At 38.9% G+C, this 25,683-nt stretch overlaps 1 protein-coding gene across 1 annotated transcript in view; it reads left to right on the forward strand.

The window, feature by feature from the left end:
• Positions 1 to 25,683, forward strand: part of RAD18 (RAD18 E3 ubiquitin protein ligase) — a 134,584-nt gene that overhangs the window by 14,226 nt on the left and 94,675 nt on the right. The window contains exons 3-4 of the mRNA XM_010590024.3: positions 267 to 328; positions 1,975 to 2,045. Coding sequence (XP_010588326.2) covers positions 267 to 328; positions 1,975 to 2,045 — 133 coding nt within the window. The remainder of the gene's footprint in view (positions 1 to 266; positions 329 to 1,974; positions 2,046 to 25,683) is intronic.

Raw genomic sequence — 25,683 nt, forward strand, 5'->3', positions numbered from 1 at the left:
GCCTATACCCTCTAGATTTTCATATTCTGTTTCCTGAAAATGGTATTTAGTTACATTTGCACATGTGAATAGCGGAGATGTACTAGAAATTTGAGGTTAAAATGTTATATCTTAGATGATGGTAATGTTCTAGGGCTTTCAAAATGCCCTAGGTTAAAAATCACTGATTAAAAATAGTGATATAAGTCAGATTTTGTTAGTAGTCAGGTTCCTGTATTGTTAATATACCTTAATTAACTGATTATGTTGCACTTGTGTTTTTGCAGACTGTTCTCTCTGTATAAGAAAATTTCTGTCCTATAAAACTCAATGTCCAACTTGTTGTGTGGTGAGTTTTTCTTTTTTTTTTTTTAACTTAATAATTTTGGTACAAGTATTTCTGCTTCATGTATACAAAAAGTAGTCCCTGGGTGGTACAAATGGTTCACATACTTGATCGCTAACCAAAAGGTTGGAAGTTCAAGTCCACCCAGAGGTGCCTTAGAAGAAAGGCCTGGCTGTCTCCTGAAAAATCAGCCATTGAAAACCCTGTGGAACACAGTTTTACCCTGACATACCTCAGATCACCATGAGTCCAAATCGACTTGACAGCAACTGGATCAGTGTACAAAAAAGCCCACAGGAAGAGGCATAATTATCGAATTATGAATTACGAAGACATTTTCTGAAAGGAACTTTAAAATACATATAAGGAGAACTGGGCTTTGCTCAGTTTTTCCTTAAGATTGCCGATAACCTCAATGTATTTTAGGAAGTGAAAACTAATTTTTAAGACCAGGTGTAGCACTCTTTAAATTTTATGAACCATGTTTTTATGATTCCTGATTTTTTATAATTTCTCTCCTTGGGTGGGGAATCTGAGAGAAATTATAAAAAAATAAATCTGATGTTCGTTTGTAAAGTACTGGTGTAAGTATTAGAGCCCCGGTAACACAGTGGTGAAAACACTCAGCTGCCTACTGAAAGGCCAGTGGTTTGAAATCACCAGCGGCTCTGCGGGAGAAAGATGTGGCAATCTGCTTCCAAGATTTACAGCCTTGGAAATGCCATGGGGCAGTTCTACTCTGTCCTACAGTGTTGCTGTGAGTCGGAATCGACTCAGTGGCAATGGGTTTGGTTTGGTTTTTTTGATGTAGGAGACAAAGGTTCATGGCCATTGGGCGTAGCCCAACCTATCTGCTCCCTTACCTCATTGCCAAACCAGACTTTCAGGGAAAACACTAGGAAATTTGTTGTTCTAGTTCTAAAGTATTTGTAGTAGTTGGAATAGATGGAAAGGTGGGTAAAAAGGGAAATTAAACATAAGTGGGAATAAAGAAAAAAGAAATAATGAGGTCAAATAGAAAAGACACTGGGACTAGTTAAAAGGTTTGGGTTCTAGTTAGGTTTCTCCGGTAGGCACGTGGTTTCAGCAAGACATTGAACTTCTCTGATCTATTTCCTTCTGTCAGAAATGGTGCAGTTTGACTCCAGAATCTGAGCTCTGTGCTACATTGTTCTTGTTAAGATGGTAACTACGCCAGTCCTGCTAAATGATTTATCATTTTTCTCTTGCATTTCTGAAAACCAGTCTTATTTTAAACTCTCTTCAAACACTTAATATGTCATCTAATGTTATTACTTCAAAGAGCACCTCTCTTCTGCTTTTCAGGAGAAATTTTGGGGGAACCAATGCTGGCATTTTAAAGAAGGATTCTTGCCCATATTAGGTTTTATCTTAGCGAGTACAGAATATATATGATTTTACCAAGCGCTTTGGAGATCTTTTATCAGGCTTTCAGGCAGCAGATACTGATTCACTATTTTAAAATTGTATGTGGGTATGAGATAAGTGAGCTTTATTTTGAGGCTTGCCTGGAAGATTTCGTGGGATGTGGGGTTTCTGGAGGATGTGTCACACATTTTTGAAAACAAGACTGTGACAAGTTAATTAATGTTTCTGACTTTTTCTCATCTATTGTTTTTCTTTTCTAGGCAGTCACAGAGCCGGACCTGAAAAATAACCGTGTATTAGATGAACTGGTAAAGAGTGTGAATTTTGCACGGTATGGTTTAATTTTGTGACTAACCCCCCTAACTGATATGCGTTTTAAATGTGTCCCTTCTTTACTCTGTGCACTTTTGGATTAGGGAATGCAGAGTGGTTTATGTTGGGGGTAAAAGAAGGAAAGAATCAATAGTCCTTATTCACAAATGAAAAATCTAATAGCAAGGTTTTCATCCTTTATTTAAAAGAAATTCTCCTGTCAGAGAAAACAATTTAGAGTTAAAATGCAAATTTGAGTGCTTTCTTACTTTTGGGTGCTACAGAAATATTTCAAGTTCATCTTGTATTTTTTCTTCTCCAGCCTCACATCAGCCATTTCTCTAATGAGCCTTGATTCCTTTTATTGGATAATGGTATTTAGAAACCAAGATCTGGGTGCTGGGTGTGGTCGTTGCTACTGGGGTGTTATTGCTTCTAGGCCCTCTAGTGGACAGAGCTAGGTAGTATATCTATGTATGCATATGTGTATACTAACCTGTGTCTACAGACATCTCTAATTGCTTTTGTATCTGTTATATATTAATCTATTAATTCTTAATCTATTTACTCAGCCTGTATAAAATGATGTGCTATGTGAACTCTGTAATTGCTGATACTTATGAAGCTCAGAAATGTAGCTTCACTTCTTAACTGACAAATGCATGATGGTGAAAGTGAGTTTGGTCACCCAAAGGAATATAAAAAGGCATGTTTCATCAAACAATATCTCAAATTATTTATTTTTTATTGTATTTTAGATGAAGGTATACAGAACAAACTAGTTTCTCATCAAACAGTACACACATTGTTCTATGACATTGGTTAACAACCCCACAACATGTCAACATTCTCCCTTCTCAACCCTGCGTTCCCTACTACCAGCTTTCCAGTTCCCACCTGCCTTCCAGTCCCTGCCCCAGGGCTGGTGCACCCCTTTAGTCAGTCTTGCTTTGTTCCATGGGCCTGATGAATCTTTGGCTAAGGGTGAACCTCAGGAGTGACCTCGCTATTGAGCTGAGGGGGGCTATACTCTCAGGGTTTCTCCAGTCTCTGTCAGGCTAGTTAGCAAGTCCGGTCTTTCTTTTTGAGCCAGAATTTTCTTCTACATTTTTCTCCAGCTCCTGTATTGTGATCCCTGTCAGAGTAGTCAGTGGTGGTAGTCGGGCACCGTTTAGTTTTACTGGACTCAGTCTGGTGGAGGCCGTGGTAATGTGGTCCATTAATCCTCTGGACTAATCTTTCCCTTGTATCTTTAGTTTTCTTCATTCTTCCTTGCTCCCGAAGGGGTGAGACCAGTGGAATATCCTAGATGGCCGCTCACAGGCTTTTAAGACCCCAGACACTACTCACCAAAGTAGAATATAGAACATTTTCTTTATAAACTATGTTATGCCAGTTGAGCTAGATGTTCCTCGAGATCATGGTGCCCACAGCCCTCAGCCCAGCAATTCAGTTCCTCAGGAAGTTTGGATGTGTCTATAGAGCTACCATGACCTTGCCTTGTGCAGGTTGTCCTGGCTTCCTCAGTATTGTGTACTGTCTTACCCTTCACCAGAGTTCCCACTTATCTATTGTCTATTAAGTGTTTTTCCATCCTCCACCGCATAACCATCAAAGATTGTTTCTTTTTATATATAAACCTTTCCATGAATTTTTACAGTAGTGGTCTCATATAATATTTATCTTTTTGTGATTATTTTACCCAGCAAAATGCCCTCCAGATTCATCCAAGTTATGACATGCTTCACAGATTCATCATCGTTCTTTATGGTTGCGTAATACTCCATAGTGTGTATGTACCACAGTTTATCCCTTTGTCTGTTGATGGGGATCTAGGTTGTTTCCTTCTTTTTGCTATTGTGAACAGTGCTGCAGTGAACATGGGTGTGCATATGTCTATTTGTGTGACGACTCTTATTTCTCTAGGATATATTCGTAGGAGTGGGATTGCTGGATCATATGGTATTTCTATTTCTATCATTTTGCATTCCACCAGCGGTGCATAAGAGTTCTGATCTCCGTGCAGCCTTGCCAGCATTTGTTATTTCCTGTTTTATTGATTCGTGCCAGTAATGCTGGGGTGAGATGGTTTTGATTTGCATTTCTCTAATGGCTAGAGATCGTGAGCATTTCCTTATGTGTCTGTTGGCTGCTTGAATGCCTTCTTTGGTGAAGTGTCTATTCATTTCCTTTGCCCATTTTTTAATTGGATTATTTGTCTTTTTGCTGTATAGGTGTTGGATTTTCTCATGGATTTTATTGATTAGAACTTTGTCTGATTTGTAATAGCCAAAAATTTTTTCCCAGTCTGTAGGTTCTCCTTTTATTCTTTTGGTGAAGTCTTTCAGTGAGCAAAGTGTTTAATTTTTAGAAGATCCCAGTTATCTGGCTTATCCTCTGGAACTTGTGTGTTGGTCATGGTTTGTATCCTGTTAATGCCGTGTATTGGGGCCTCTAGCGTTGATCCTATTTTTTTCTTCTATAAACTTCATGGTTTTTGGCTTTATATTTAGGTCTCTGATCCATTTTGAGTTAGTTTTTGTATATGGTGTGATGTATGGGTCCTGCTTCATTTTTTTACAGGTGGACATCCAGTTTTGTCAGCATCATCTGTTTAAAAGACTGTCTTTTCTCCGTTTGATGGACTTTGGGTCCTTGCTGAAGATCAGGTGACCATAAGTGGATGGATTTACATCTGGGTTCTTGATTCTCTTCCATTGATCAATGTATGTGTTGTTCCAGTACCAGGCTGTTTTGACTACCGTAGCTGTATAATAGGTTCTGAGGTCAGGTAGTGCAAGTCCTCCTAATTTATTCTTCTCCTTCAATAGTGCTTTACTTATCCAGGGCTGCTTCCCTTTCCATGTAAAGTTAATGGTAAGTTTTTCCATCTCTTTAAAGCATGTCGTTGGTGTTTGGATTGTTATTGCATTGTATTTGTAAATCACTTTGGGTAGAGTTGTCATCTTCACAATGTTTAGTCTACCAATCCATGAGCATAGTATGTCTTTCCATTTATGTAGATCTCTTTTGGTTTCTTGCAGTAGTGTTTTGTAGTTTTCTCTGTATAGGTATTTTACATCCCTGTTAGATTCATTCCTAAATATTTTATTTTTTTTAGGGGATATTATAAATGACATTGTTTTCCTGATTTCCTTTCATCATTCTCTTTATTGGTGTATAGGAGTCCAACAGATTTTTGTATGTTTATCTTGTATTGTGCAACTCTGCTGGATCTTTCTATTATTAGTTCCAGTAGTTTTCTTGTGGAGTCTTTTGGGTTTTCTGCGTATCTGCAGATAGAGACAGTTTAACTTCGTCATTACCAATTTGGATGCCCTTTATTTCTGTTTCTTGCCTTATTGCTCTAGCTAGGACTTCCAATACAATGGTAAATAGGAATGATGATAAAGGGCATCCTTGTCTCATTCCTATTCTCGAGGGGAATGTTTTCAGCCTCTTTCCATTAAGAATGATGTTGGCCGTTGGTTTTGCATAGATGCCCTTTATTATGTTGAGAAATTTTCCTTCTATACCTATTTCATTGAGAGTTTTTATCAGGAATTGGTGTCTGACTTTGTCAAATGCCTTTTCTGCATCGATTGAGATGATCATGTGATTGTTTTCTTTTTATTTATGTGGTGGATTACGTCGATTTTCTTTTTTCTTTAATTGAACTTTAGATGAAGTTTTCCAGAACAAACTAGTTTCTCATCAAACAGTACACACACTGTTGTATGACATTGGTTAACAACCCCATGACATGTCAACAGTCTCCCTTCTCAACCCTGGATTCCCTGTTACCAGCTGTCCTATTCCCTCCTGCCTTCCAGTCCCTGCCTCAGGGCTGTTGTGCCCCTTTTGTCTTGTTTTGTTCCATGGGACTCTTTAGCCTTTACCTGAAGGGCGAACCTCAGAAGTGGCCTTATTACCGAGCTGAAAGTGTGTCTGGAGGGCATACTCTCAGGGTTTCTCCTGTCTCTGTCAGGCCAGCAAGTCTGGTCTTTCTTTTTGAGTTGGAATTTTCTACATTTTTCTCCAGTTCTGTCCAGGACCCTCTATTATGATCCCTGTCAGAGCAGTCAGTGGTGGTAGCTGGGTACCATCTAGTTGTATTGGACTCAGTCTGGTGGAGGCTGTGGTAGATGTGGTCCATTAGTCCTTTGGGCTAATCTTTCATGTCTTTAGTTTTCTTCATTCTTCTTTGCTCCTGAAGGGGTGAGACCAGTAGAGTATCCTAGATGGCCGCTCACAGGCTTTTAAGACCCCAGATACTACTCACCGAAGTAGAATGTAGAGCACATTCTTAACAAATTCTGTATGCCAGTTGAGCTACTGGTTCCCTGAGACCATGGTCCCCACAGCCCTTAGTCCAGCAATTCGGTCCCTCAGGTCCATGTGTCTGTGGAACTACCATGGGCTTGCCTTGTACAGGTTGTGCTAACTTCCCCAGTATTGTGTACTGTCTTACCCTTCACCAGAGTTACCACTTATCTATTGTCTATTAAGTGTTTTTGCATCCCCATGATTGATTTTCTAGTTTTGAACCATTCTTGCATACCTGGTATGAATCCTACTTGGTCATGGTGTGTTATTTTTTTGATATGATACTGACTTCTGTTGGCTAGAATTTTGTTGAGAATTGTTTCATCTATATTCATGGGAGATATTGGTCTGTAATTTTCCTTTTTTTGTGGTGTCTTCGCCTGATTTTGGTATTAGGATTATGCTGGCTTCATAGAATGAATTCAGAAGGGTCACTTCCTTTTCTATGTTCTGAAATAGGTTGAGTAGTACTAGTGTAAGCTCTTCTCTGAATGTTTGGTAGAATTCTCCAGTAAAGCCGTCTGGGCCAGGGTTGTTTTTGTTGTTGTTAAGAGTTTTTTTTTTTTTTTTTTAATTACCTTTTCAATCTCTTCTCTTGTTATGGGTCTGTTCGATTTTCAACATCATTTTGTGTTTGTTTGGGCAGGCATTGTGTTTCTAGAAATTTATCCGTTTCCTCTAGATTTTCAAATTTGTTGGAGTATAGTTTTTCATAATACTCTGTGATGAACCTTTTTATGTCAGTGGGCCCATCGTAATGTCCCCTGTTTCATTCCTTATTTGGGTTATTTGCATCCTCTCCTGTTTTTCTTTTGTCAGTTTGGCCAGTGGTTTGTCAATTTTGTCGATCCTTTCAAAGAATCAACTTTTGGTTTTGTTGATTCTTTCTGTTGTTTTTCTATTCTCTATTTCATTTTTTTCTGCTTGGTTCTTCATTATTTCCTTTCTTCTGGTGGCTGTCAGCTTCTTTTGCTCTTTCTATTTGTTCAAGTTGTGTAGCTAATGTTTTGATTTTGTCCCTTCTTTTTTTGATGTTTGCATCTATTGCTATAAATTGACCTCTGAGGATGGCCTTTTCTATGTCCCAAAGGTTTTGGTATAATATGTTTTCATTCTCATTTGATTCTAGGAATTTTTTGGTTCCATCTCTGATTTCTTCTGTTACTCAGTGGTTTTTAAGCAGGGTGATACTCAGTTTCTGTGTAATTGATTTTTTCCCCTTACTCTTCCTATTGTTAATTTCTACTTTGATGGCATTGTGGTCAGAGAAGATACTTTGTATTATCTGAATGTTTTGGATTTTGTTGAGGGTTGCTCTGTGGCCTAAGATGTCGTCTATTCTGGAGAACGTTTCGTATGCATTAGAAAAGAATGTGTACTTTGCAGCTGTTGGGTGGAATGTTCTATATATGTCTATGAGGTGAAGTTGGCTGATTGTGCTCTTTAGCTCTTCTGTGTCTTTGGTGAGTTTCTAGATGTTCTGTCCTTTATCAAGAATGTGTTGAACTCTCCTATTACTGTGGAACTGTCAATTTCTCCTTTCAGTGCTGCTAGAGTTTGTTTTATGTATTTTGGAGCCCTGTCAATGGGTACATAGATGTTTATTATGGTTAAGTCTTCATGATGGATCGTCCCTTTAATCATCATATAGTCCCCCTTCTTTGTCTTTTATGATGAATTTTGTTCAAAAGTCTATTTTATCTAAGATTAGTATTGCCATTCATTCTTTTTTGGTAGTTACTTGCTTGATATATTTTTCCATCCTTCGATTTTTAATAAATTTATGTCTTTGTTTCTAAGTTGTGTCTCTTGTAGACAGCATATTGCTGGACCTTGTACTTTTATCCATTCTGTCACTCTGTGTCTCTTTACGGGTGCATTTAGACCATTTACGTTCAATGTAATTATTGATAGGTGTGAGTTTATTGCTGTCATTTTGTAGTGCTTTTTTTATGCTGCTGATATCTTCTTTGTTCCTCTTACTCTTCTGTGCTGAGTTCCTTTTGTTTGTGGATTTCGTTTTTATAGATTTTGTTTTTATTGAGACTGTATGTTTTTCTTCTTTATTTTGATAAGTAGGTTTCTTAGCTTTCTTCGTGGTGACCTTGAAATTTACCCTTATCTTCCTAGGTTTGAACCAGTCTATTATTACTTGGTACTGCCTTGCCTTCCTCTCCGTTAGAAAGTTCTATACCTATACCGTTTATTCCCTCTTTTATTGTTCTGATGTTGTTGTCATTTACAGATTAACCTTTCTTGTTCCCTGTTGCAATTCTTTTGGTTTTGATTAGTCCTTTAGAGTTCATTTTCTACATTGGAATCTGACTGGTACAATATTGTGTCTTAGATTCAGGCTGTGTGTCTGATGTTGTTTGTTCTCAGACTGAAGGAGTCCCTTTAATAATTCTTGTAGGTTTGGTTTGGTTTTTACATATTGCCTTAATTTCTGTTATCTGGAAATGTCCTAATTTTACCCTAATATTTGAACCAAAGTTTTACAGGGTGTATTATCATGGCTGGCAATTTTTTTCTTTCAAGGTTTTATAGATGTCATCCCATTGCCTTCTTTCCTGCATGGCTTCTGCTGAATAATCAGAGCTTAGTCTTATTGTTTCTCGTCTATATGTGACTTTTTGTTTTTCTCAGGATTTTTTCTTTATCTTCGGTTTTAGCGAGTGTAATTATGATATGCCTTGGTGTTTTTCTTTTGGGGTCTACCCTATATGGAGTTTGTTGAGCTTCTTGAATGGGTCACCTTTTCATCATTCATGATGTTGGGGAAGTTTTCTGTCAGCAATTCTTCAATGATCCTCTCTGTGTTTTCCGTTTTCTGTCCCTGTTCTGGAACCCCAATCACTCGGAAATTTTTGCTTTTGATTGTATCCCACATAATTCTCAGGGTTTTCTTATTTTTCTACATTCTTTTCTCTGCTTTTTCCTCAAATGGAGTTGTAGCCAAGTGTTTGTCTTCAATTTCACTGATCTTGTCTTCCATCATTTCAGACCTGCTCCTCAGCCCTACTATGACAACACTGTCTATTTCTGAAATCTTGTTGTTTATCTTTTGGATTTCTAATTGTTGTTTTTGTATGGTTTCTAGTTGTGAATTTATTTTGGCATTTTGGTCCTGTATTATTTTCCTGAATTCTTCCATTTTTTGGTCTGTATTTTCCATGAATTTGTCTGCCTTTTCCATAAATTTGTCTATTTTTTCTTATTTTTCTGTGCTTTTTGCTTCAATTCTCGAATAGCTCTGAATATTAAAGATCTGAATTCCCAGCAGGTAGTTCTAATGCCTTTTGTTCTACTGGAAAGTCATTTGGTGTTTTTTTTTTGGACACCTACTGGAACCATCCTGTCCTGTTTTTTATATGTTTTGATATTGTCTTCTGTCTTTGGGACATTCAGTAGTTATTTTCTTTGTTTATTGATTGTAGATTTGTTTTGTCCTGTTATTTTGTTTTATTTGGTTATGTCTGAGCAGGCGGGCTGTGTGGTCTTTGTTGTTTGGTCATCTGTGGTTGCGATACATTCACCTCCTTGTCCAATGGGTGGGGCCAGTCACCCAGGTGTGGTGCAGCAAGGCAGGTCCAGCTGAAGGGGAGGGGCTGGGATGGGTTGTTTGTGGCACGTACGAGGGCCGACATGGCAGGCCAAGAGTCAGTGCCGGGCAGGTTGCAGTGGGCCATGCCAGTGCTGCTCAGAGGTGTGATGTGCAATGCACAGTGCATGTAGGCAGGAAAGAAGGAGGAGGTTGTTATGTATGGATCTAATATGGATATGGAAAAGAGGAGAAAGAAACACGAGCCACAAACAAAGACGAAATAAAAAGACTGCAAAGGAACCTTGCCATTGGAGTGGAAAGATGAGAAACCGAGAAATGGAGAAAAGCAAAAAGGAAAAAAAAAGCAAAAGGGTAAAAGAAATAACTAGGTAAAAATTTGAGAAAGAAAAAAAAGAAAAGAAAAGCCCCCAGGGGTCCCACTGGTGTGGCCACGAAGACTAGGGAAGCCTCCCAGGGTGCTCAGTATAGCCTTGCTAGAGTGGGTATAGATGTCACACAGCACCAGATATTCAGGAGACAGGAAAAGAAGGCAAGTACAGACAGATGAGAACTGAGAAATGAAGAAAGACAGAAAGGGAAAAAGAGAGAAAAAGAAAAGAAATGCCCCCAGGGATCCTGTCTGTGTGGCTTTGCAGATTGGGGGAGTAGCTTCTAAGCCATGCAGTGCAGCCCTGCTAGAAGGGGCTCCCAAGTGTAAAAAGAGAAAGATAACATACAAACAAAACAAAACAAGAAAAAAAAAAAGCCCCAGGGATCCCAGCAGTGTGGTGTCGTGGGCTGGGGGAGTGGTTCCCCAGTCGAGCTGGGCTTCACAGCCTTTTGAGAAGAAGCAAAGATGGCACATGGAGCCAGGTGTTTGAGAGAAAGGAGGAGGAGGTGGTGGGAGGCATGGAAGAAGCCAAAAGAGATGGAAAGAAGTAACAACAGCTCACGGACCTGGCCAGTGTGGGTGGGACGAATCCAAGCGGCCTGGGGTGGAAGCAGTTGTCTCCCAGCCAAGAGACTGCAGCTGGCAGGAAGCAGAGGAGGCTGAAGGAGGGGGGGAAGAAGGGTGGGGGTTAGGCAAGTGTGTATGGCTTGGTAACGGGTGTTCTTTTTTTTTGCTGGGAACTTTGTGAAGCTGCTTTCCCATATTCCCTGTCCACAGAAATGCGATGTGGGCGGGGCGAATCTAAGTGGCACAGATGCTGAACTTCCCAGCCAGCCGAGTTACCGCAGCCAGCCAGGAAGCTTGGAGGTAGAGTAGTGGGGAGAGGATGAGGGGTGGGAAGGCACGTATCCCTGGTTATGAGGTGCTCTGTCCCCTGCTGGGAGCTCTGTGAATCTGCTTTCCTATGCTCCCTGTCAGCCGATCTCCGACAGGAGTCCGAGATGGGAAATTTGTTCTGCATTAGTTGATAAGGAACCTCTGCACATATCTTTCCTTGCTCTCTGTCAGCTTCTTATTCTATTCAGTGTTTGGCTGATTTCTTTATCTCTTCATTTGATACTTCGGGTTCCAGGAATGACGTTTGTCTGTTTTACTTCGTTTTTCGGGTCTTTGCTGTGGAGGGTTGTCGTGGTGCTTCTGTCAATGGTGCCATGTTGGCCAGAAGTCCTTCTTGAATTATCATCGTGCAAGTCAAGCAGAAATTTTTACTAAGAATGTACCATGTTTAGATTACAGTTAGGTGCCTGTGTATTTAAATGTATGACTTCCAGGCTTATTGGAACGTTCTTGAAGTTACCTGATATTGCTTCTAAAAATGTAAGGTGACTTCTTACAATAGAGTTTCACGTTTATTCATTGGTTCCCATCATAAAAATGATCAAGTTTAGTGCTCTGAAGTCATCTAAAAGATAGTCTAGGAATTGACTGGCTAATTGTGTCCCCAAGCAAAGGTCATAAAAAGGTGGTATACTTCCTTAGATTAAGAAACTCTAACGGTCTCTCTGAATCTCATGATTAAAGTTCATTGCTTTTCTTATTTTAATGTTTTTCAGCAGTTACTTTTTGAAGACTGTAAGAGAGGGTGGACCTATGTCTTTAGCATGGAATTTATTTTTTTGTAGTATTTTATTGTGTTTTCAGTGAAAGTTTACACAGCACATTGCTTGTTTTTGTTGCTACGTACCGTCGAGTTCATTCCGACTCGTAGCGACTCTATGCACAACAGAATGAAACACTGCCCGGTCCTGAGCCATCCTTAAAATCGTTGTTATGCGTGAGCTCATTGTTGCAGCCACTGTGTCATTCCACCTTGTTGAGGGTCTTCCTCTTTTCTGCTGACCCTGTACTCTGCCAAGCATGATGTCCTTCTCCAGGGACTGATCCCTCCTGACAACGTGTCCCAAGTATGTAAGATGCAGTTTCGCCATCCTTGCATTTAAGGAGCATTCTGGCTGTATTTCTTCTAAGACAGATTTGTTCGTTCTTTTGGCAGTCCATGGTATATTCAATATTGTTTACCAACACCACTATTGAAAGGAGTCAGTTCTTTGGTCTTCCTTATTCATTGTCCAGCTTTCACATGCATAGGATGTAATTGAAAATACCATGGCTTGGGTCAGGCGCACCTAAGTCTTCAAGGTGACATCTTTGTTCTTCAACACTTTGAAGAGGTCCTTTGCAGCAGATTTACCCAATGCAATGCGTCTTTTGATTTCTTGACTGCTGCTTCCGTGGCTGTTGATTGTGGATCCAAGTAAAATGAAATCCTTGACAACTTCAATCTTTTCTCTGTTTATCATGATGTTGCTCATTGGTCCAGTTCTGAGGATTTTTGTTTTCTCGATGTTGAGGTGCAATCCATAGTGCAGGCTGTGGTCTTTGGTCTTCATTAGTAGGTGCTTCAAGTCCTCTTCACTTTCAGCAAGCAGGGTTGTGTCATCTGCATAACACAAATTGTTAATGAATCTTCCTCCAATCCTGATGCCCCATTCTTCTTCTTATAGCCCAGCTTCTCGTATTATTTGCTGAGCATACAGATTGAACAGGTATGGATGATCATATAGTCTACTATGCTGGGAATGACAACTCGAAGAGGAATGGTGTTGCATTCATCGTCAAAAAGAACGTTTCAAGATATGTCCTGAAGTACAGCGCTGTCAGTGATAGGATAATATCCATACACCTACAAGGAAGACCAGTTAATACAACTGTTATTCAAATTTACACACCAACCACTAAGGGCAAAGATGAAGAAACAGAAGATTTTTATCAGCTGCTGCAGTCTGAAATTGATCGAACATGCAATCAAGGAGCATTGATAATTATTGGCGATTGGAATGCAAAAGTTGGAAACAAAGAAGAAGGATCAGTAGTTGGGAAATATGGCCTTGGTCATAGAAACAATGCCGGAGATTAAATGATAGAATTTTGCAAGACCAACAACTTCTTCATTGCAAATACCTTCTTTCACCAACATAAGCGACAACTATATACATGGACCTCACCAGATGGAACACATAGAAATCAAATCGACTACATCTGTGGAAAGAGATGATGAAAAAGCTCAATATCAGCAGTCAGAACAAGGCAAAGGGTCAACTGTGGAACAGACCATCAATTGCTCATATGCAAGTTCAAGCTGAAACTGAAGAAAATCAGAGCAAGTCCACGACAGCCAAAATATGACCTTGAGTATATCCCACCTGAATTTAGAGACCATCTGAAGAATAGATTTGATGCATTGAACACTAGTGACCAAAGACCAGATGAGTTGTGGAATGACATCAAGGACATCATACCTGAAGACAGCAAGAGGTCATTGAAAAGACAGGAAAGAAAGAAAAGACCAAGATGGATGTCAGAAGAGACTCTGAAACTTGCTCTCGAACGTCGAGCAGCTAAAGCAAAAGGAAGAATTGATGACGTAGAAGAACCGAACAGAAGATTTCAAAGGGCGTCTTGAGAAGACAAAGTATTATAATGACATGTGCAAAGAGCTGGAGATGGAAAACCAAAAGGGAAGAACACACTTGGTGTTTTTCAAACTGGAAGAACTGAAGAAAAAATTGAAGCCTCGAGTTGCAATAGTGAAGGATTCCATGGGGAAAATATTAAATGACTCAGGAAGCATCAAAAGAAGATGGAAGGAATACACAGAGTCATTACACCAAAAAGAATTAGTTGATGTTCAACCATTTAAAGAGGTGGCGTGTGATCAGGAACCGATGGTACTGAAGGAAGAAGTCCAAGCTGCTCTGAAGACATTGGCAAAAAACAAGACTCCAGGAATTGATGGAATATCAACTCAGGTGTTTCAACAAACAGATGCAGCGCTGGAGGTGCTCACTCATCTATGTCAAGAAATATGGAAGACAGCTTCCTGGCCAACTGACTGGAAGAGATCCATATTTATGCCTATTCCCAAGAAAGGTGATCCAGTCGAATGTGGAAATTATGGAACAATATCATTAATATCACACGACAGCAAAGTTTTGCTGAAGATCATTCAGAAATGGCTGCAGCAGTATATCGACAGGGAACTGCCAGAAATTCAGGCCAGTTTCAGAAGAGGACGTGGAACCAGGGATATCGTTGCTGACGTCAGGTGGATCCTGGCTGAAAGCAGAGAATACCAGAAGGATGTTTACCTGTGTTTTATTGACTATGCAAATGCATTTGACTGTGTGAATCATAACAAACTATGGATAACATTGCGAAGAATGGGAATCCCAGAACACTTAATTGTGCTCATGAGGAACCTTTGCATAGATCAAGAGGCAGTTGTTTGTACAGAACGAGGGAGTACTGATTGGTTTAAAGTCAGGAAAGGTGTGCATCAAGGTTGTATTCTTTCACCATACCATACACAGCACATTAGGTTCCCATTTTACAATTTTTGTACATACTGTCTAGAGAAATTGGTTACATTTTCTGCAGTGGGACACCGTTCTCATTATTTCCATTCTGGTTGTTCCTTTTCCATTAATCTAGCTTCCCTGCTCCCCCATCCACCTACCTTCTCATCTTTGCTTTAGGGTAAATATTGACTGTGTGGTCTCATATAGATGATTTTTTAAAAGGAGCACAGTACTCACAGGTGATACTGTTTATTTTATGAGCCAAACAGTTATTTAGCTAAAAGTGACCTTCGGGAGTGGTTTCGGTTCAGAGTTTAAAGGGTGTCTCAGGGCAACAGTCTTGGTGGTTGCTCTAGTCTGTATTGGTCCAGTAAGTCTGGCTTTTTTTTTTTTTTAATAATACTTTATTGTGTTAGGTGAAAGTTTACTCAGAAAATTAGATTCCCATTTAACAGTTCATATATATATTGTTCTGTGCCATTCCTTACAATTTTTACAATGTGTCAGCATTCTCATTATTTCCCTTCTGTTCTTTCTCTTTCCATTGACCTAGCTTCCCTTTCCCTCTTTGCTTTGTCATCTTTACTTTTGGGTAAGTGTTGGCCATTTGGTCTCATATAGTTAATTGTTTTAGGGAGCACTTTACTCATGGATATTGTTTATTTTATAAGCCAGTCTATTTGGCTGAAAGGTGACCTACAGAAATAGCTTCAAATCCAAATTCAAAGATTATCTTAGGGTGATAGTCTCAGGGGTTCCTCTAGTCTGTCTCGATCCAGTAGGTCTGGCCTTTTTTAGGAATTTGAGTTTTGTTCTACTTTTTTCCCATTCTGTCTGGGACCTTCTATTGTGTCCCAGGTCAGAATGGTTGGTAGTGGTAGTCAGGAACCATCTAGTTCTTCTGGTCTCAGGTTAGAGGAGGCTGTGGATTATGTGGGCAGTAGGTCCCATGGACTAGTTTCTTCTTTGAGCCTTTGATTTTCTTCATTCTGTTTTGCACCATATGAGTAGAGACCAATAGTTGTATCTCAGATGGCCGCTCACAAGCTTATAAGACCCCATATGCTACTCACCACCCCAGGATGTAGAACATTCTTTGTGAACTATGTTATGCCTATTGACTAAGTTGCTCTCTGGTCCCAAGCCTTCTTAACCCAGTAAACCATTCCCGTGAGCTATTTGGATATGTCTAGGAAGCCTCCATAACTGTGCCCCATGTGGCTTGTTTTATACATGTATATTCATATGCCTACAGATACACCTATGCACACACATGTATTTACTTGTGTATGCCATTCAGTACACATATATGTATCCATATCTATCCATGTAACCACACACATAATGTATTTGATTGTTTTTACTGTTGTTGCAAAATTGTATATGTCATAGTATTTAGCTTAATTGTCCCTTTTTCTCCTGTACGTCTTAGTGTCTTTATCTTGGTCAAGCTGTGTTGATTTCACCCATATTTGGTCTTGTCTTTCCCATCACCAAAAGTAACAAGTGTCTACTGTCTAGAAATTGATTCCCCCTCCCTATCCCTTCCATCCCTGGTAACCATCAAAGAACTTTGCCTTCTGTGTGTATATCTATTTGATTTTTTATAATAGTAGGACCGTACAAAACTTGTCTTTTTGTGATTGACTTATTTCACTCAGCATAATATCCTTCAGATTCATCCATATTATGTTTCGCAGACTCTTCTTTATAGCTCTTTATAGTTGCATACTATTCCATTGTATATATGTACAACAGTCTGTTTATCCATTCATCCGTTGATGGACCCTTAGGTTGTTACTGTCTTGTAATAATGCAGCAGTGAACATAGGTTCATGTCACTGCTTTTAAATCTCTAAGATATATATCTAGGAATGGGATTCCTGGATCATAAGATATTTCTGTTTCTAGCCATATCATTTTCCATAGTGGTTGTACCATTTTACAATCGCATCAGCAATGTATAAGAGTTCTAATCCTCCTACAACCTCGCCAGCATTTGTTGTATTCTGTTTTTTTGATCATTGCTGTTCTTACAGGGGTGAGAAGGTATCTCACAGCAGTTTTGACTTGCATTTTTCTAATGGCTAATGATTGTGAGCATCTTTTCATGTATTTGTTGGCTGCCTGAATGTCCTCTTGAAAGTATTCGTTCATGTCCTTTGCCCATTTTTTGATTGGATTGTTTGTCTTTTTGTTGTTGAAGTGCCGAAGTTTTCTATATATTTTAGAGATCAGACCCTTATCAGGTAGTCATTGCCAGAGATTTTTTTCCAGTCTGTTGGTTCTCTTTTTACTCTCTTAGTAAAGTCTTTTGATGGAGCATAGATTATTTAACTCTTAGGAGGTAACTCTGCCCCCCCACCTTTTTTTTTTAAGAATCTGAGTTTTGCTGTACAATTTTCTCCCATTCTATCTGGGACATCTCTTGTGTCCCTGATCAGAATGGGTTGGTCATGATAGCCAGGCACCGTCTAGTTCTTCTGGTCTCAGGATAGATGAGGTGTTGGCTCATGTAGGCCATTAATCCTGTAGACTAGTTTCTCCTTTGAGTCTTTGGCTTCCTTCTTTCTCGCTTGCTCCAGACAAGTAGAAACCAATGGCCACTTGCAAGCTTTTAAGACCCCAGGTGTTACTCACCAAACTAGGATATAGAACATAAACTTGATGAACTATGTTATGCCAATTGACTGAATTGTCCTGCAAGAGGTCTGAAGCCTTCAAATCCAGTAAACCAATCCCTCGAGGTATTTTGTTATGTTTAGGAAATATCCATAACCCTGCTCCCTATGTGCTTTATTATATATGTGAATATATGTGCAGCACACATATACATGTACATATATGTGCCTATATAGATACACCTGTATACAGCACATGTATATACACACATATACCTTCCTATACACTTATATACATACATATCTACTTATGTAACCATGCATGTATATGTTTTTTGTTATTGCTTTTGTTGCAAAATTGTATATGTCATAGCGTTTGCCAAAAACGACCCTTATTCTTGTGTACTTAGTGTCATCATTTACCTTGGTCAAGTTGTGTACACTTCACCCACATTCAGTATTGCCTTTCCTATCACCAAACGTAACAAGTGTTTACTCTCTAGAGGGAGATTCCCCTTCCCCACCTCCATGGTAACCACCAGCGAACGTTGATTTCTGTATGTATACCTATTCTTGTCTTTTTATAAGAGTGAGATCATACAATATTTGTCCTTTTGTGATTGACTTATCTCACTCAGCGTAATGTCCTGCAGATTTGTTCATGTTATGTTTCCAGCCTGGAATTTATTGGGTGTTTGATTTTCTCTGAGACAGTAAACTATGTCCCAAGGCTTTTTTCCTGTGCCGCTGCTGAAAGCTTAACGACCTTTGTGCTAGGATAAGGGTGCATTACAAGTAATAGCAGCTGCTTGTTGAAGAGAAATGATTAGTATCTTTGGGATCACAGACCTTTGGGTAACTTAAAGGGAGAACTTGGAATGGATGCACTCTCCTTCTCTCCCCCGCCAATCCCCCCAAAAAGGAATAGGCTAATTATTCGGTATAATGAGTGTGGTGGGGTGGGAAGCATTCTTTGTAGATACGGTATGGATTTTATCATTTGCTTCTCCCTGTTTGCCTTTTTGGAATTGCCATTCTTACTAGCGTTATCCTTATGGTGGACATTTGTGGTATTTCGTTTGCAAAATTAGTAGGGATGAAATTTAAGCTAATCTTTTTCATTACTTGTCCAAACACTAATGATGAGGGAGGAAGTTTAATCATATGACTAAAATGTAAGGTATTTATATTGCTTGTCAATTTAATTTCTTCCTGTCTTTCCCATCTGTCATTGTCATTTTATGTGCCATTACGATTTTTAAAAATTTAATTTTCTAAACTGAATAATAGAAGTATATTGGAAGTAATTTTGGAAATTTTCGGACACAAGGCTGACATGCAAGTATTATATTTTCTTCTGATCTCTGCCTTTTATTTTCAAGTAATGTGTTTTTTCTTGACTCAGTTTTATTTAAAACAATGTTCTTAAACTATTGTGTTGAGCAAAAATTTTATGAGAAATTTTTTTGTATGAGACATCTTTACCTAGGTAAGAAAATATCATTTCTCTGATTTTGCATCACAGCCAGTCTGCATCTCTCACATTTGTACGAATTGAGAGCACAGAACAGCATTTACAGCTTTGGTTTATTCACCATTGAGGTATGAGGCTTTCTCCAAGCACTCCAGCTTTAAGAATTGAAACATTTTAGAAGAGAATTATTACCCATGGCATGTCACAGAGAGTATATAGACTATAATTTAACCTTTCTTTGTAGTGTAGTTTGAAGCATAAACTGGCTTTGCGTTCAGGCAGAAGTGGGCTCCTAAACTAGTTCTGATGTTGTGATCAAGATATTTAACCTATTTTGGTTCTGTTTTCTCATCTGAAAAATGATACTGTTGCTATCTGGAAGGATTATTGTAAGGATTAGAAATGAGAAGTTATAGTAAAAGATGCCCCGCATAGTACCTGGAACAAAGGGACATTTAAAAAAAAAAAAAGAAAAGATTGCTATTATTAATATTATCATAAATTTTTTTACCTATATTTATTATTATATTGTCCTATCATACATCGATGCCATATATAGAGAGAGAGAGAGTAAGAATTTGTGCTTGGTGGGCTTTTGCCTATTTAACCAAATGGTCCCAGACTGCTGTTTGCATGTTTCAGATCAGAACAAGCATTGGAGGGACTTTAACCAGTTACTGAAGTCCATGAATTTGATTGCATGGATTTTATGTCCATGTCTACCAAAAGGCCTATTTGACCCTTGATTCTAAGCTGCATTCTGAAGAGGTAAGGTTATTGGATAGTTAATAAATGACGAGATTTTCCTTTACTATCTTGAGTCACAGTTATTTATTCAGAGCAAGAAAACATGTGGGGGCAAATATATATACTGGACTAAGTGTCTGCATATCTGGGGTCTAGTCTTAGCACACTTCCTAACTAGCTGAGTGACTGATCAAGTTAGTAAACCCGAGTGCTACAATAGACATTGTCATACCATTTCACTTTAATATAGGTTTGTAGCGGTTATGAAAACTAAGAAAATTACCAGTCCAATTTAACTCTAAATGTCAGTTTTGGAATTAATATTTTTACCCACTTCACTTCCCTCCCGTAGGATTTAAAATTTTTTTAAATTCATTTTGTTATTGTTGAGAATATACCCAGCAAAAGTACACCAATTCAGCAGTTTCTACACGTACAATTCAGTGACATTGATTACATTCTTCGAGTCATGCAACTATTCTCACCCTCCTTTTCTGAGTTGTTCCTCCACATTAACATAAACTGATTGCCCCCTAAGGTACCTATCTAATCTTTTGAGTTGCTGTTGTCAATTTGATCCCATATAGATAGTTCTTAAAAAAAACATAATGCCCCAGGCAGACCTTTTTTTTTTTTTTTTAATAATTTTTATTGTGCTTTAAGTGAAAGTTTACAAATCAAGTCAGTCTGTCACATGTAAGCTTATATACACCTTACTACATACTCCCATTTACTCTCCCCCTAAAGAGTCAGCCCGTTCCCTTCCTCCAGTCTCTCCTTTCGTGACCCTTTGGCCAGTTTCTAACCCTCTTTACCCTCCCATCTCCCCTCCAGACAGGAGATGCCAACACAGTCTCAAGTGTCCACCTGATACAAGTAGCTCGCTCTTCATCAGCATCTCTCTCCAGCCCATTGTCCAGTCCCTTCCATGTCTGATGAGTAGTCTTCGGGAATGGTTCCTGTCCTGTGCCAACAGAAGGTTTGGGGACCACAACCGCCGGGATTCTTCTAGTCTCAGTCAGACCATTAAGTCTGGAGGCAGACCTTTTTTGCTGGTTGAGCCGAACTATTGTTCATTTTTAGGAAGACTCCAGGGTGTGCATATATATGGATTTTATTGTGCTTTAGGTGAAAGTTTACAGTTCAACTTCTCATTCAAAAATGTATATATACATTTTTTTGTGACATTGGTTGCAATCCCCGCAATGTGACAGCATGCTCCCCCTTTCTACCCCAGGTTCCCTGTGTTCATTCGTCCAGTTCCTGTCCCTTCCTGCTTTCTCGTCTTGCTTTTGGGCAGGAGTTATCCATTTGGTCTTGTATATTTGATTGAGCTAAGAAGCACGTTCCTCACGTGTGTTATTTTTTATTTTGTTATAGGCCTGTCTTATCTTTGTCTGAAAAGTGGGCTTCGGGAGTGGTTTCAGTTCTGAGTTAGCAGAGCGTCTTGGAGACATAGCCTTTGGGGTTCCTCCAGTCTCTGTCAGACCAGTAAGTCTGGTTTTATATTGTGAATTTAAATTCTGTTCTACATTTTTCTCCCATTTGACTTGGGATTCTCTGTTGTGATTCCTGTCAGAGCAGTTGGTGATGGTAACTGGGCACCATCTAGTTCTTCTAGCATCAGGCTGGTGGAGTCTCTGGTTCTTGTGGTCCTTTAGTCCTTTGGTCTAGTATTTTCCTTGTGTCTTTGGTTTTCTTCATTTTCCTTTGTTCTGGACGGGATGAGACCAATAGATGTGTCTTAGATGGATGCTCATAAACTTTTAATACCCCAGGCACTGCTCACCAAAGTAGGATGTAGAACATTTCTTCATGAACTATGTTATGCCAGTTGACCTGCATGTCCCCTGAGACTATGGTCCCCAGCCCCAGCAATTCGGTCCCTCAAAGTGTTTGGATGTGTCTAGGAAACTTCTGTGTTTTTGCTTCGGTAAAATTGTGCTGACTTCCCCTATATTGTGTGTTGTCTTTCCCTTCACCAAAGTTAATACTTGTCTACTCTCTAGCTAGTGATTTCCCCTCCCCACCCCTCCTCTCGCTCATACCATCAAAGATTTTTTTTGTGTGTGTAAACCTTTTCTTGAGTTTTTATAATAGTGGCCTCATACAATGTTTGTCCTTTTGCGATTGACTTATTTCACTCAGCATAATGCCCTCCAGATTCACCCATGTTGTGAGATGTTTCACGGATTCACTGTTGTTCTTTATCATTGGTGGAATTCCGTTATGTGTATGTACCATAATTTGTTTATCTGTTCATCTATTGATGGGCACTTAGGTTGTTTCCATCTTTTTGCTAATTTGAATAATGCTGCAATGAACATGAATGTGCATATGTCCATTCATGTGATGGCTCTTATTTCTCTAGGATATATTCCTAGGAAGTGAGATTGTTGTATTGTGTGGTATTTCTATTTCTAGCTTTTTAGGGAGGCGCCATGTTGTTTTCCATAGTGGTTGTACCATTTTACATTCCCACCAGCAGTGTGTAAGAATTCCAATCTCCCTGCAACCTCTCCAATGTTTGTTATTTATTTATTTATTTAGATTAGTGCCAGTAAAGTCTTCATTTGTACTTCTCTAACGGGTAATGATCGTGAATATTTCCTCATGTGTCTATTAGCTGCCTGAATGTCTTCCTTGGTGAAGTGTCTGTTTGTATCCTTTGCCCATTTTTTAAATTGGATTATTCGTCTTTTGGTTATTGAAGTTTTGTAGTATTCTATAGATTTTAGAGATTAGACCCTTGTCAGATCTGTCGTAGCTAAAAATTTTTTCCCAGTCTGTAGATTCTTTTTACTCTTTTGGTGAAGTCTTTTGATGAGCGTAAGTGTTTAATTTTTAGGAACTCCGAGTTATCTAGTTTATCTTCTGGTGTTTGTGCGTTGCTAGTTATGGTTTATATTGTATTTGTGCCATGTATTAGGGTCCCTAGTGTTGTCCTTATTTTTTCTGCCATGGTCTTTATTTATCATTTTGAGAGAGATGTGGCAGTCTGCTCCCTTAAAGATTACAACCTTGGAAACCCTGTGGGGCAGTTCTACTCTGTCCTGCAGGGTCGCTATAAGTCAAAATTGACTGGATGGCATCAGGGAATTTAGGTCTTTGATGTATTTTGAGTTAGTTTTTTTGTATGGTATGAGATATGGGTCCTGTTTCATTTTTTTTACAGCTGGACATCCAGTTTTGCCAGCACCATTTGTTAAAAAGACTGTCTTTTCCCTATTTAATGGACTTTGGTCATTTGTCAAAGATGAGCTGACCCAAAGCGAATGGGTTTACATACGGGTTCTCCATTCTGTTCCTTTGGTCTGTGTGTCTGTCATTGTACCAGTACCAGGTGTTTTGACTACTGTGAATGTATAGGAGGTTCTGAGATCATGCAATGTGAGGACTCCTACTTTGTTCTTTTTTTCAGTAATTCTTTGCTTATCTGAAGCCTCTTTCCTTTCCCTATAAAACTGGTGATTAGTTTTTCCATCTCATTAAAGAATGCTGTTGGTATTTGGATCAGGATTGCATTATATCTGTAGATTGCCTTGGGTAGAATTGACGTTTTCACAATGTTGAGCCTTCCTATCCTTGAGCAGGGTATGTTTCTCAATTTATGTAGGTCTCTTGGTTTCTTGCAATAGTGTTTTGTAGTTTTGTTTGTATAGATCATTTACATCTCTGGTTGGATTTATTCTGAAGTATTTTATCCTTTTAGGAATTATTATAGATGGTATTGTTTTCCTGATTTCCTTTTTGAGGTTCCCTTTGTTGGTATCTAAGAATCCAACTGATTTTTATATGTTGATCTTGTATCATGCTGCTCTACTGAATCTTTATATTAGTTCCAGTAGGTTTCTTGTGGACTCTTTGGGGGTTCTGTATGTATAAAAAAAAGATCCTGTTATTCCTATTTTTTCCTGCTTACCCATCCTAAAAAAAAAAAAAACTATTGCCGTCAGTCGATGCCGACTCATAGCGACGCTATAGGACAAAGTAGAACTGCCTCATAGAGTTTCCAAGGAGTGCCTGGTGAATTTGAGCTGCTAACCTTTTGGTTAGCAGCCGAACTCTTAACCACTACACCACCAGGGTTTCCCTACTTATCCATCCTATTGGGAGTGAAATGGTATCTCATTGTGGTTTTGATTTGTATCTCTCTGATGGCTAATGAAGCTGTGTATCTTTTTTAAGGTACATAAATTGCTGTAAATGGTGGACAGCCGCACAATACTGGGAATCATGGCCTGGCCAAGTTGACATACATTTTGGGGAGACACAATTCAAACCGTAACACTTCCTCGTACTTGGCTTTATTATTATTTTTTTCATAGCACTTTTCCCACATGCTATGTGTGTCTTTTCTGTCTTCCATTACTATAGTGTAAGCTTCATGAGGACAACTAGCACTTGAATAAGTTGTTGAATTTTAATTTTAAGATAGGGGATTATTTTAACATTGCAACGATACTATAGCCTGACACTCTCTTTATTGGCATGTATTAAAGTAACAGAGCAAAGTAGCAGAAGTAAATTCATCTGAATTGTGAATAAAAACAAAAAGCAGAGTTATCTCTAGTAAACGCTGAGATGAAGAGAAATCCTCCTGTGGTAATGTGGAAGTGTTTCACTCCAGACGGTTTTATCTATTAGTTAATGGTGTGTGCTTTACTTTGCCATAATGCAGTGAAAGCTTTTCTTAGAGCCGTCTTTGCACCAAATCCAGATCCTGGAAGGACAAGAGGCTGTTGTGATTGTGCTTCTGTATTTTTATTGTATTTCTGTTTTTCTTCAAAGGAAAACCTTCCTGCCTCTGTAGCTTTTACTTATTTATTTTCAGACTTTTTATTGTGGAAAAATTCAAACATATGCAAAAGTAGGGAAAATTGTATAATAAATGCATCATCTACCTCAAACATTTGCCTCCTCATAAACAATCTTGATTCTTCTATATCTCTACTCACTTTCCCCCAACACTGATTATTCATTTTAAAGTATTAGGTAATATTTCTTAGTCTCAGGACATATTTACAAGAGTCAAAATGTTTCTCTGAAGGCTGACAAATAGGTTATGAAGCAGGACATCTTGATGTGTGTATGTATTTGTAAACAGAATTTTCATGAATTTCTGTAAAACTGTGAAGCTGACTAGAACAATTGCTACTTTGTTCTGTTTATACCATGTCCTCTCACTGAAGCAGCCAACCCCTAAGTGGTATGAGTGTTGATAGAGTGATTTTGTTGACTTCAGGCCAATAGAGACAGGAAAATCCAATCAAATAATATATCATCGTGGTCAGCATTTGATCTTTTTCTATTGAGTTTTTGGATTTCGGGTGAGAGTATGTGCATAATTTGTTTCTTAATTCCCTTATTCCACCATTCATATGTTGGTTTGTTGTACTGTGTTGGCTTGTGTGTTGCTGTGTTGTAGTATTTACTGATGCAGATCAAAGACTACAGCCTTCAGTGTGGATTACACCTCAACATAAAGAAACGAAAATCCTCACAACTGGACCAATAAGCAACATCACAATGAGGAGTGAAAATGCTGAAGTTGTCAAGGATTTTGTTTTACTTGGATCCACAGTCAACGCCCACAGAAGCATCGGGCAAATCTGTTGGAAAAGACCACTTTAAAGTGTTAAAAAGCAAAGATGTCACTCTGAGGGCTAAGGTGCGCCTTACCCAAGCCATGATATTTTCAGTCGCCACATATGAATGTGAAAGCTAGACAATGAATAAAGAAGATTGAAGAAGAATTGATGCCTTTGAATTATGTTGTTGGTGAAGAATATTGAATATACCATGAACTGCCAGAAGAACAAACAAATCTGTCTTGGAAGAAGTACAGCCAAAATGCTCCTTAGAAGTGAGGCTGGCAAGATTTCCTCTCAAGTATTTTGGACATGTTATCAGGAGGGATCAGTCCCTGGAGAAGGACATCATGCTTGGTAAAGTAAATGATCAGCGAAAAAGAGGAAGACCCTCAACGATACGGATTGACACAGTGGTTGCACAAATGGGCTCCAACGTATCAATGATTGTGAGGATTGCGCGTGACTGGGCCATTGTTTCGTTCTGTTGTACACAGCGTTGCTATGAGTTGGAACTGACTCAATGGCACCTAACAGCAGCAACA

This window comes from Loxodonta africana, chromosome 22 (assembly GCF_030014295.1).
Source record: "Loxodonta africana isolate mLoxAfr1 chromosome 22, mLoxAfr1.hap2, whole genome shotgun sequence".
NCBI lineage: Eukaryota > Metazoa > Chordata > Mammalia > Proboscidea > Elephantidae > Loxodonta > Loxodonta africana.